Source organism: Alnus glutinosa, chromosome 11, assembly GCF_958979055.1.
Source record: "Alnus glutinosa chromosome 11, dhAlnGlut1.1, whole genome shotgun sequence".
In the NCBI taxonomy this organism is placed as follows: domain Eukaryota; kingdom Viridiplantae; phylum Streptophyta; class Magnoliopsida; order Fagales; family Betulaceae; genus Alnus; species Alnus glutinosa.
In genome coordinates, this window is record NC_084896.1 from 1746858 (window position 1) to 1760426 (window position 13569).

The 13569-nt window shown below is 34.6% G+C and overlaps 1 protein-coding gene across 1 annotated transcript; it reads right to left on the bottom strand.

Annotated features, from left to right (window-relative positions):
• Positions 1 to 3039: 3039 nt before the first annotated feature.
• On the bottom strand, positions 3040 to 9903 carry LOC133881782 (purple acid phosphatase-like). Its single transcript, XM_062320816.1, has 8 exons — positions 9689 to 9903; positions 8500 to 8700; positions 6990 to 7101; positions 4957 to 5177; positions 4489 to 4627; positions 4005 to 4225; positions 3503 to 3624; positions 3040 to 3408 (listed from the first exon to the last, which is right to left on the bottom strand). The coding sequence occupies exons 1-8, from the start codon at positions 9875 to 9877 to the stop codon at positions 3216 to 3218; spliced, it is 1398 nt and encodes a 465-aa protein (XP_062176800.1). The 5' UTR covers positions 9878 to 9903; the 3' UTR covers positions 3040 to 3215.
• Positions 9904 to 13569: the final 3666 nt, after the last annotated feature.

A 13569-nucleotide genomic window follows, 5' to 3' on the forward strand; every position in this document is an offset into this window, starting at 1 on the left:
CGGAGTTGTTTTTCGGTGGTGACCGGAGCTACTTTTTGGTGGACAAAAAAAAAAAAATATTAAAAAAATAATAATAATTATAATTAAAAAAATATATATTTTAAAAAAATAACAAATTCTAGACGGTTTTTCCCAAACCGTCCAGAACCTGTTTTGGACGGTTTGGGTAAAACCGTCTGTAATTACGGACAGTTTTGCCCAAACAGTCTATAAATTTATTTAGTGACATTATATTCTAGACGGTTTTAAACCGTCCAGATAAACCGTCTGGAATTGATTCCAGACAGTTTTTCTGCATTTCTGGACCGTTTAAAACCGATCATGATCTATCATCTTCAAACATTTTTGAGATATGTTAACTGCACAACAATTTTGATTTTTTTTTTTTAAAAAAAATGTTAAACACATTAGCATTGTTATGTAATTGTTGTGCAAATAACATATTTCAACATTCTTTGATGCACACTGGACCGGTTGCCCATATGATCGTTGCTCCTCTAGTGGATTTTCTTTTTCTTTTTCTTTTTTACGACAATAATCTTATTTCTTGGAACTCACGTAAGCAGAAAATCGTTTCACGCTCCAACATTGAAGCAGAGTACATGGCTATTGCAAATGCCACTGCTGAATTAATATTGATACAGTCCCTACTTAGTGAGATTGGAATTTCTCTTCCTCAATCACCCGAGCTTTGGTGTGATAACATTGGTGCAACGTACAACATATCTCAGTGATTGCTCAGCCTATTGTTCTCGAGGTCGGCAATAAAGAGAAAGTTGAGAAATTAAACAAAGATCAATTCAAGGCTAACTAATTAGTAAGGAGTTGTAAAATCTTATAGACTTGTAGTTTGTAACTTTGTACAGATTATTATATTTATGCATGAACTAGCCCATCAAGCCGAGTCGAGTTTCTACGAGCTTTGTTCACAAGCCTACCTTGAGTCGAGCCGAGTATTGGCATCTTCAACTTGTTTATTAAACAAGTTTAAAAAAATGTTAAAGTTCTGTTCGCTTAATAAACGAACCAATCCCGAGTCGAGCTATGCCGAACTGAATCCGAATATGCTCACGAATAGCTTTGCTCGCTTACACCCCTATTAATCTCACAGGGAACCCTCTTTTTCACGCCCGTAAAAAGCATATTTTCATTGACTTTCAGTTTGTGCGTCAAAGTGCCAAGTCTCCCCTCGAGCACTCAAGTACTGTTTGTTTTATTTCATCCAAGGACCAGCTTGCAGAGACTTTCACCAAGCCTCTACCAACTGCCGAGTTCACCTCTCTTCGTGACAACCTCAACGTCTGTAACCTCCCATTGACGTAGAGGGGGCGTACTGAACCATTTCAAAATTCAAAACAAACTGATTGATAAGTGTCGAATGTTGCACGTTCAAGCCTCTCAACTTGCATATGTTAATTCCTTAGCATTGTTATTTGTTTGATTTTGTATTGTATTGTTTTATTGTTTTCAGGTTTTAAATAAAGATGCAATTAATTCCATTGATTTTGGGCTTAAAACACATTTTAAGAAGACCTAGAAGATATTGATAAGGTTAACCAATCATAATAGAAAACGTATATGATGTAGTTAAGTTTAATCAAATCAAAGGAATGATTAAATCGGAATTTCTCCAATAAGAGTCCAAATCGGATTAGATTCAAATTTAGATTCTACACATGTCTCAGTGTTTTAATCATAACTTTTGGCTCAGATATCATATTACAATGAAATTGGTGGTGTTAGAAAGATAATAAAAAATTCAACAAATATGTCAGAAATATATTTTCTCTAATTCGAACGTTTACTATGCCAAAATCGTCCCGCAATAAAAGACCGCAATTCTGGACGAATTTGAAATCATTTTCCTACTTTGATTGAAGTTTCAATCTCTTACTTGGACTAAGAGACTAAGTTCTGATTTTTCTAGAATTTCAAGAGCTTCTAGGCATCTCTTAGTCTCTATAAATAGACCCTTAAGCTTTAAGAGAAGGTGTGCTTGTGCTTGTGCTTAGCTTTAAACAGAAAATTTTTCTTGGAGGCTTGACAAGTTGAAGAGAAAAAAAACATGGCAGGAGGCCATCCCAGTACTACGATGAGCGGCTAAATTCCTAATAGGGCGTTGATGTAGCCCTTTCCAAGTAACAATGGTTTAACTGTATTTTAATTTGGTATTTTATATATGCATGATGGTTGCATAACTGTGAGAATTGATCTTAATGTTTATATTCAATCATTATAAATTTCTTATCTTGTCTTAGAAAGTCTTTTATATTGATTGAACTCAATCCTTCATATTTTGTGATTATGTGAATGATTGTTATACAACGATTTTAATTGACATATGATCAAGAGGGTTAGATAGGCCATGCCTAGGGAAAACGGATTGTACTACACCCTAGTTTAGTGTAATTTAGGTAGACAGTCCGTACCAACTGAAGCTGGGTTATACAATCTATTGATTGTGTGTATCCTAATAAAGACATAGTTAATCCATATCTAAGGAAGACGAGTTGTATAGCATCTTAGTAGTTAGGTGGACGGTTTGTGCCAACCGAAGATGGATTATACTTATTCTTTAGAGGTAATTTCTTGATTACTCGAGTGAGACGAGCCTTATATCATGCATAGTATGAATTTTCCTTGTTAATTTATGATTGACCATTGTTATGCTGTTAGTGGTGAAACCAATCCCCTATTATTTTTCTCATCCCTACTCTATTTACATTTATGTCTTTTACTTTTATGTATTTATATTTACAAAACAAAAATAAAAAATCTTTTTAATTAAGTTCGATTTAATTTCGAAAAACTTATAGCAACACCTACGCAATCCTTGAAGTTCGACACCCTCAATATAACCCTATCCTACAAGGATTCGTCCTATTGCGAGTGGTAATTATTATTATTGATATATTTTGGTAAACAAAAAACCACATCACTAATCTTGATAAGGATCGACGCGGTTGCAACAAGAAGAAGTATAATTATAAGTAAGCAGCAGATGAGGAGAATTCAAATTCAAAACGTGTAGATATAAGATAGTTATTGTTGCATTCCAAACAGTACTTGTGTATGCCTATAAATATGACTATGATACTCCCAGAATATTATTGTGGGATTCAAATAAAAAACAAATCTCTTTATCACCAATGTTCAACTACATGAGAATGAGATCATTTATTCCACACAGCATACAGCAATTTATTTCATCATGATTAGTTATTTGAGGAATCATCAACAGGATTCCAGTATCTGTTGAAAAACCAAAAAGCATCTGCTTCCACTGCATATGCATCTTGATTACGGTGCCAACTGTAATAAGCATGGGTTCTGTTCTTAATATCGAAGATGGCATGACCAAAACTCGCCTCACGATAAGCCGAGTATGCCGGCTGTGGTTCCGTCATGCTGCACCAGATAAGAAGGCATTTATATAAACCATGTTAACAAACAGGAAACCTTTATATCAGTCAACTCAACCTCCATAATTTATTGATCTTACTTGGTTACTAAGCCTTCAAGATTCCCTCCATCGCCAATGGTTATGTATACAGGTGCTGATTGATCCTTTACAGGAGTACAAATGCCATTTACAACATTGTATGCAATGTTGGATACTCGTTCCTGTGATATATATTTAATTGTCAATCAACATAAGAAAAAATGAAAATCTTGGCCACAAGGATTAATGTCCACATATATACATATTTTGAAATCAAATAATCTAGATTTGTGTCTGCTATATATATGGACACACATCTCTGTCTGTTTGTAGTGCATTATTATGAAGAAAAAAAAGGATTGCAGATTGCAGCATTTATGCATATTTGTTTCTCCCCTCCAAAGAATTTCCAGAACAGCAACCAAATTCTTTGTACAGTCCAACTAAATTTTAAAATATTTGTCATCACAGATTAGAGACAGCCACTAGTACTACACAGACAATACCACAATCAAACCTCATACTTCAATAACTAATAATATGGAAGGTGAGGAGTACTTACAGATCGTTCATAGGCGTGAACATGACCAGCAAATACCACATCAACTTTATACTCCACAAACCATCGCTCAAACATTACTCTCATGGTTTCCCCCTCCATATAATGATGGTTGTAGCTATTATACCATGGGGAATGCATAAGAACGATCAACCAGGGTGTCTCAGTCCTGTCAACTTTTGGTAGTTCTGCTTGAAGCCATTGGTATTGAGGGGTATATGTACCTGAGAAAGAAAAGGTCATAATAAGTAAATTTTTCTTTAGCTTGGCGAAATCCCTACTTTAATAGGGTCTAAGGATTAGTTCAGCTGAGCTTAGATGGGTTTGGCAAATTATATGTAAATTATGCGCCATCACCAAAGCACTGATACTAGCAAAGTACAACACTAAAGTCATGTAATTACATCATGCCACATTTTTGAAATAGACATATTTTGGACATATGTCTGTGTCCATGACCCTCATGCAAAGACAAATACATGCTTACCATATGCTGAGTACGAAGCCAAGACTATGATGTAAGCTGAAGCTCTCTTGATTGAATACCAAAAGGGAGCAGTACTGTTTGAAGCTCTATAAGGCACATGATAGCGATGGGTAAAAGGCTTAAAAGGTTTGTTTTCCCCCTGCAACTCAAAGACCAATCCAATTTTAGAAACTTGGAAAGTTATAGAGAGTCAAAATCATATCAAAGAAGAGTAGAACTGTAAAAGAAGTAATACTGACATTAACTCCAACATAGTTGAACTAGCCTTCAGATACAGGATAGAAAGGAGCTAAATTTTATCTTGATAGAAAAAAGAAAGATTGCTATATTTTAAAACCGCAAGATCTAAAAAAAAAAAGTAGTCCAACGTGTGTAAGCAGAAGTTACTACTGAGAATTGCAGAACACTCTTATTGTTTGACAATAGACATTTTTCTACCAAACAATGAAATGTTCCATTAATTCTTACAATCTGTGGGTAAAAATCAAGCTCATGATTCCCTGCAGTCCAAATCCATGGTTGATAAGCGACACTTCTCTCAACGAACCTTCCCCATGTATCCCATCTAACATTGTAGTCCTTATCTGCATAAGAGAGGTCCCCGACAAAAAGTACTGCTTTCCCTTTCTGTGGATTTAACTCATAATGAGTAAGCGTCCTATTTGAATCAAAACTCTGACCAAGATCCCCTACATGCAGTACCGGCCGGTTACTTTAAAAATGTATAAACATGTTACAAATATCTAAATACAGACCTAAAATGAACACATATGCAGAAGTACTGCCAATATAAGTACATTGCTCTATCCATTTGACCCATTCAAGGAGGTACGAAACAATAATCAGCTTAAAATGGAAAAAGTAAATAAAAACAAATGATAATCATCTGTTAAAAGACCACCTCATGTAGCTTCTAAATGAGATATTTTTTCTTCAATCATTTGTTTCTTTTTTACCACATGATATCAATGCTAGTTGTAGCTCATTGGATAGGCTAGTCTTACGCCTGCCCAATTGCCACTAGACCTTGAGGAAGCCTGATGGAAATAGGGCTTGGAACCCCCTTGTTAGGTTTTGAGTTGGCAAATTCAATATCAAAACGAGTATGGTTGTAAGTCTACGTTAGAATATTAAGTTGGTTCTGAAGTTAAGAGTTAAAATTGTGTTTAAAATTTTAAGTCCAAAGACTGCCGGTCGAAGTCCGATCGATAAATGATCGAATGTTGTCGCAGTGAACTTCAAAGAATAGAGTGCTAGAGAGGCATGGTCAATAACCTATCGATCGAACAAGCACTTCAAGAAGATCAAAAGTTGAGTTCCCGAGAGGTTCGGTCACAAGGCAGTCAATACATATTCGAACGCATTCTTTTCCTAAGCTTTTTCAAAGGAGCCACAGAGAGCCTCGGTTGCTAGCCAGTCAAAGACAGAGACTTCCAGTCGATGCCCGGTCGTAAGAAGTTTGAACAAGGTATTCATTGAAGTAGATCCTAGATTCGAGTTGCTCGATGGAAACCCGGTCACAGTCCGTTCGAACGCCACCGCTAATAAACTGTGAAACTCTAGCACTCGTTCAAATGCATCATTAAGCTGTTTGAATGCCACGACCTCAGAGTAGAATTTTTCTCAAACTGACTTTCATCTTAACTTCAGGACTTCTCAAGGGCTATATAAGGACTTCTATACGCGATTCTGTAAAGAACCCTAGGGGCTATTGTTTTGTTGTGAGCTAAGAGAGAATTTTTGTTTTGAGCCTTTATTGTATATCTCTCTTAGAGTTTTTATTAAACCACACACATTTCACAAAAAAAAAAAAAAAAAAAAAACCTTTTAGCCATCAGAGTTCCGAGATTGCAAGAGGAGACTTGATAGAAGAATTTGTAAGGATCCACGGAAAGCGCTAATCATAAATGTGCTATCACCCGAAAAAGACTAGTCAATTTAGAGCTTACCTATAGTCACTTGCAAATCCCAGTTTCAATTAGTAAGTAAGCAATGTGAGACTTATCACCTATGAGTGTCTTTACAAACTACTCACTCTATGTTGGATACTCATCTTTCCAATATAGAACCTAGGTATTACAGAATTGGCCAGAGGTTCTAGAGCTACTGCAGTAGAAGCAAACAGGTCGTTTGTTTGATACAAGTGAGGTATCCATTACAAAGGTTTTGTAAGTGTGTCTTACTAGTAATTTGAATTCTTTTATAACTGATGAGTTTTCTGGATTTGGCTGCCTCAAAGTGGTTTTACCTTTTAAAAATTCTTCAAAGAGATTCCACTTCTTTACCAAATTCTTGTGTTGGTTGATTTTTTGCTCTTATTAATTTGTTAATTGTTTGTGTGGTGATAAATCTTTAAATTCTGATAATTGTTGGAAAACACCTATTAACTAGAAATTTCAGCCCTAATAAACGAAAAAAAAAAAAAAAGGGACATGCTTGAACCACAATACCAAGAGGCTTTGGTGACCTCCCTTTTTTAAGATTTGATACGGAATTCTTACCTATGAGACCAAATGTATAAGGCACATCAGGGCCGACTTCAGGAGGAGTTATAAACCAGAACTGCCGTGGAGTGTGGCCAATCCCAACCTCATAGTAATATTTGGTGTTCAACTGCCCAAATCGAAATTAAGCCAAATATATAAAAGCAGTTTACAAATTCATAGATCGATGCAGAAGATACATAATAACATATAGGGAGAACTTCACTTAAGGGTACTAAATTTTTATCATCTTTTACAGAAGTTACTTAAACTTCAAAACATTTCAATTTAAGATATCTATTTTTTGTAAAGTCTCAATTAGGAATCCTTCATTAAGATTTTACATTAAATCCTATCAAAATTTTTAAAATACCTATTTTTTTTTAAGGAAAAAAAATTGCTAGAATTTAACAAAATTTGCAAAAATACCCATCCCTAAATCTTTGAATTTTTTTTTTTAAAAAATAAACACAGAGGTATTTTAGAAATTTTGATAGGATTTATGCTCCGTTTGTTTCGGCGTAAAATGATTTCTGAAAAACGATTTCGGTATTTTCCGGTGTTTGGTAGGGGCGAAAATAATAGTCAACGAAAATCATTTTCGATTTAACCGTAAAAGCTTCTTTAATTTTCGGAAAACGATTTACGATTTTTAAAACCGTAAATCGTTTTCCGAAATGAAACTCTTCGTCCTTACACGCATGTTTGATATCCGATCGTCAGAATTTAACAATTATCAGTCGTCAGAATTCGGTCGGCGTCGGAGTCCGACAACATCCGGTCGTCGGAATCCAGTCGGCGCCGGAGTCCGAGAACATCCGGTCGCCGGAATCCAGCCGGCGCCGGAATCAGGTCACCGGAATAGTACCGGCGCCGAAATCCGGCTACGGGATGACCAAATTCCAGCTGAAATTTACCGGTTTCCGGCCAAGCCGGCCGGATCTGGCCAAAACGGCCATGATCCGGCCAGATATGACCGGATCCAGCCGGATCCTAAAGATTCCGGCCGCATCTGGCCAAAATGGCCGGGATTCGGCCGGATATGACCGGATCCGGAAGATTCCGGCTGGATCCGATCAAACTTTTTCGCCGGAATCCTGCGACGGCGACCGGACGTTGCCGGATTCAGGTGACATTTGCCAAACTCTGATTTTTGCATTTCATAATTTTTTCATGCGAACCAAACACCGAAAAATATTTTCAAGAAAATCATTTTTTCTGAAAATAATTTCGTCGAAATCATTTTACGACGGAAATCATTTTACGTCGAAACAAACGGAGTATTAACAAAAAATCATAACGGACGACTCTTAATTGAAACTTTCTAAAAAATAAATACCCTAAATCGAGACGTTTTGAAATTCAGGTACCTTTTGTAAAAAAAGTAAAAGGTACGTACCTTTAAATATTCTTATCACACATAGATAATCATTTCAAGTAGCGCCAGAAGCAGAAGAAGAACAAAGCAAAAACAGGGGAATCATGTCGGAGCAATCTAGGAAACAATTGCATGACAAATTTGAGTCACCTTCAACTTTCTGATGGTCGTGTGATGAATGAAACCAGAAGTGTAATTGTAGAACTTATAGGTAACAGCTTTGCCTTCGGCCTGTCGCTTTTCCTTGCTATTTTCACTCCAATAGTTCACTGTGCTCGAACCCGGTTCATCCACAGTCACCCATGAAACGATCACTGCCTTCCCCACAAGGTCTCCTTGGGTTATATGAACCTTAATTCGTAACACCCACGTATCAATCCACCAAATAGAAAGTAAAAACTTACGCAAGTACTCGGGCGAAGCTAGTATTTAGAATTTGAACGACAAAATTGAAAAATGAAAAAATTTAGAGAATAAAATTATAATAATATTTTTTTAAAAAAAAAATTGGAGAAAACATGGTGGCTTGGGGAGCCACCATGTAGCTCGGCCACTGCAAGTACCCATCAATCATCAACCCCTTAAAAAAAAAATAATAATAAAGCTATGCAAAAACAGATTAGAGAAAGAATATCTAAATATTAGTTTCAAAAGACGAAGGAAAGCATTAGTCTCTGTAATAGCTGGAATATTGATGTGTATGTTTTTGTCTTAAGTTCCAGCTGCTTGTTTCTTGTGGCTTTTGGTTTGTAATTTCTCTTGTTTTCCTGTCATGTTGACAGATTGTTTTGTTTGTAGTCTGATTTTCCAGCTTCTTTTGCTGGGTTTGTTTTGAGGAGTTTTAGAGCTTGTTTGCTCTTGTGTTTCTGTTATGTGGTTTCTGGAGTTTGTACAGTTGATTTGATGTTAATATAGTTTAATTATTCATCGGAAAAAAAGAAAGAAAAGAATATCTAAATATTGAGACGATTTACGATTACAAAGTTACAAGATGGTTTGTATAAATTAAATTTATTGTTATTAACGTAGAAGTAAAAGAGACGTGTAGTATTTAGACTCTTTCTCTATAAATAGATCAAGTATTACATACAATCAAATAATAAAAAAAATATGAAAATAAGAAAAGGTTTTAACGTGTGGACGCGCGTAGACTATAAATTGAACTACCTTAATTCTATGTCTCTATTTGTTTGTTTTCATCGATTGTGATCATATACTATATAAAGGCTTGACACAATGAAAATATCTAAAGAAAAAACCCAAGAAATAAAATCTATAAACAATATTTTGACGAGCAAGAACATAAAAGAAGGAACATTAAGAGGAGACATATAAGTACCTGTTGAGGTGCATTATAGCCAGGAGGGATTCGAAAGACATCACTATCAAGAGGCATATGCTTGCCTTTCTCTACTTTCCTCACAAAAGTGCTTGTCTTCCCTCCATTACACACCACCACCACATTCAAAACCAGAATCACAGCCACCAAAGAAGAAGAAGAAAATGAACCCAGCAGACCCATCTTCATCTTGTGCTGCACACCCCAAAAGACCCTCTAGCCTACCATATGTTCTTATAGATTATGAATTTTCTATTTTTTCTGGTTATGTGACGTGACTTGGCATTAAGTCACGAGGGCCATAACGTGGAAGACTAGCAGACCCAGAAAGAGATGGTCTCCCCTTCATGTGGACTCATTTTTCAAACTTAATTTAAAGCAGCTTTAAAAGTCATTTTCTTGTCGATGACTCGTTTTTCAGGACGACGATTCCCTGTAATTCCTGTAAGTGTAACACCTCAAATTCTAAACTATTTCGATTGTACTAAACTGTTTAGTATTGTGTTATAACATCAAATTATAAGAAAGAAAATTTAATTTTTTTTTAGATGACTAAAGAAGAAGAAAAAAAAAAAAATCACTGCTTTGAGATGGTCTCTCACCCAACGGTCAAAATGGGATCCGAAAAAAAAAAGAAAAAAAAAAGGGAGAGAGAGAGAGAGAAAAAGGAACGATGATCAATCCATTTATAGTGACCAAAAAGGAGGGTTTGGTCACCCAAGAGAATAAGTTAAGGTGGTCAAATCATTTTTAATGGTCTTTGGAAGTGTAAAAGTTATACAATTTTTCGTAAATGCTATAAACAGGAGAGTTTATGTTTAGAAAAATGATATTTGTAGACACATTTTATAGGCACATTATACACACACCCATTGTAAATGTGTGTACAAGATGGGGGTGCAATTAATACAACTTTTATGTTTATTACTATTAGGGAGAGAAGTATATATTAGAGTCAAACAAGAAAAAAAATATATATATATATATATATATATTACTTCTAGCTCAAAAGTTTAAGCTAATGGGCTTGAGTCCACCGAGATATATTAATTACTCTAACGTGGAACACAAGCCTCATAAGCGCACTCACAACAACTTTCCTCATTACTGTGACTTTCTTCCATGTTGATTCAACTTTTCATTGTGTGCGAGCTTTTTGCATAAAAATGCCGTGTACTCTAAGAGGGGAACCAAACTCTTTTATTGAAATCAAATCAAACGCGTCAAACCAAGACACTTGTATCAACCGTGGAAGATAATTATGGCGCTGATACCAATTGTTAGGAAGAAAAAAACATTTAAGAAATCCAACAAAAGTAAGTTAATATACATAGGCAACCTTGCTATATGGGCAATGTGGTGAAAAATTGTGTTTTAGGGTGGCAAAAAATCATCTCTTTCTCATTGAACAAAAATTTTCTACAAACCCTAATTTTTAAAAGTCAAACTGTGATTTTCCTAAACGCTTAACTGCGTTTTTAAAAATCACTTTTTAAAATCGTTATTTTTAAATCGCACTTTTTCAAATCGTAAACCCAAACGAACCTTTAATAAAGAGTACTCTCCTAAACTTATTCATTGTCTCCATTAATCACTTTGGTTTGCTTGAGATTCCTTATCAACTTAACATTTATCAAAAATAGAAAGTGATAAATCTTATCCTGAAAATTGAAACAGTTCAAATGGCCAAAAATAAAAAATTGAAGGGGTAGTTTGGTCATTTAAGGTGACCCCACCCTCAAAGCCGCCGAGAAAATAACCGACTACCCCTTTTTTTACATTATTTTAAATCTTTTTCTTACATTTTGGATAACTTGATATGATATTAACATTTCAGTATTTTTAAATCTTGTCCATTTCAGGTAAGCAAAATCTATATATATTTTTTAATAAGATTTTTGTTTCATGTGGAATAGAGAAAAGCTATTTTATAAAAAAAAATTATTTTATATCGAAGATATACATAATATCGTTGTTAATATATTATTAAAAATGAGGTACACCATAAAATAAAATCTTGACTTTTCAGTTGTTTTTGGGCTTGACTCTCCATTTCAGGTCTTTGTCCTATTTCAGCAGCTTTAAAAATTCCAGCTATATCTTTCAAAATAAAATAAAAATTCCAGCTATAAAAGCCTTCACGGAAGTGCAAGAAAAAAACAGCTGTCACTCTTTTAAGCCGCACTGCACAAGAAGAAAAAAGAGAAATAATAGCTAAAAAAAAAATGATACATAATATCATTTTCAGGTTTTTTTTTCTTATTTATAAAAAAAAAAAATACACATATCCTCTAAAACTATCAATCAATTATTAATATCCCCCAAATTACCAATTGTATTAATATCTCCCATGGCCTCAAATTATCAAAAAATATCAGTATCCCCCGAGACCAACAAAAAGATAAAAATGAACATAAAAATTTTTCAATAAGACAAAAATGTCTTTATAAATTTGGGAAAAAAAAAAAAAAAAAGAGAGAAAAAGAAGAAGAAGAAGAAAAACCAGTTTTTATTTTTTACCTTTTTTGTTTTTTCTTGTTCTTTTTCTATAACTTTTTGTTGTTTTAGATTTTTTAAATAATTTTTTAGTTTTTTTTTTTTTTTTATAAAAAGTTAATAATTTTATGATTGGTATTTTTGTCATTAATGGGACATTGACATGTTTTGGTGGTTAAGATGGGCATTGACACAATTTGTAGTTTGGGGGGAGACATTGACAATGGAGTGATAGTTTGAAGGCATTTTGTTTACTTTCCCCCCTTCCCTTTTTTTCTATTTCTATTTGGTGGACAACATACTACAAGAGTGTATAAGATTTCCAGTTTATGTTTTCGGGAATCTTCTCATACATTGAAGCATAAATGGGATTTGGGGCTATTATTCGAGATTTCAGGGGGCATGTAGTGGCGGCTCGTAGTTCTACTCAAAGCAGTATTGTTGACCCTATAGTGGTGGAAGCTTGGGCTGGTATGGTTGCTGCGAATCTATGCAAGGATGTGGGTGTTTCTGATATTATTCTCTAAGGAGATTTCCAGCAAGTCGTGAATAAGATTAACGTGTATTCCCCAAATGCGAGCAAGTATGGTTATTTTGTGGATGGTTTAAAACATGTTTTCAAGTATTTTCGATCATCTCAAGTGGTTCATGTGAAACGGGATGGCCAATTCAACTGTACATCGGCTTGCTAAAGAAGCAGTCACTCATGTCATAGATATTATTTGAGTGGAAGACATTCCCCCAATCATTTATGATATTGTAAGTATGGAATTTTCAATTCCTAGTTTCTGATCTCAGTTGTTTATTTTATAGCATTGAGATTATTAATAAGAATGATTTGTTCCAACAAAAAAAATAAAAAATTACGACGCCTTCTACTTTAATGGATAATTTCATTTAGAGGAACTCATACATCAATTTCTTTTTCTTTTTCTTTTTCTTTTTCCTTTTTGATTGAAAAGTCTCATTAAGCAATAAAGTTCAGTACACATCAACTATCTTCACACTATTAAAACTTCTAACTCAGTCCTAACCACTCATTTAACATCTTTACAATTCAAAAGAAGATTATATCACACTACTCACTCAAAACAGAATTGGAAATTCCCCACACAAAACAAAGAACCATATTCAACACAATTCTTAAAACCCTTATTAGAAAAAACTTAACTATTTTTTATATCCCATAAAATGGTCTTCATTATGCTTTCTGCAGACTTTACTTGCCCTCCAAAATTTTGCAGTTTATTTGCAACCAAATGTAGTATATACTTGCCCCCAGTACCAACTTGCATGTTACTTCCCTTAATTTGCAACCAAGAGAAAGCTTTAAGACAGCCAAATAGCAAATATAAAGAGAAGAGTGGAGGTGGAACAATAAAAGG

Coding starts and splice junctions, on each gene's coding strand:
- LOC133881782 (XM_062320816.1), bottom strand. CDS start 9,877: ATGAAGATGGGTCTGCTGGGTTCATTTTCTTCTTCTTCTTTGGTGGCT. Junction 7,102..8,499: donor CGACCATCAGAAAGTTGAAG/GTGACTCAAATT, acceptor CGATTTGGGCAG/TTGAACACCAAATATTACTA. Junction 3,409..3,502: donor CTTGAAGGCTTAGTAACCAA/GTAAGATCAATA, acceptor TATCTGGTGCAG/CATGACGGAACCACAGCCGG.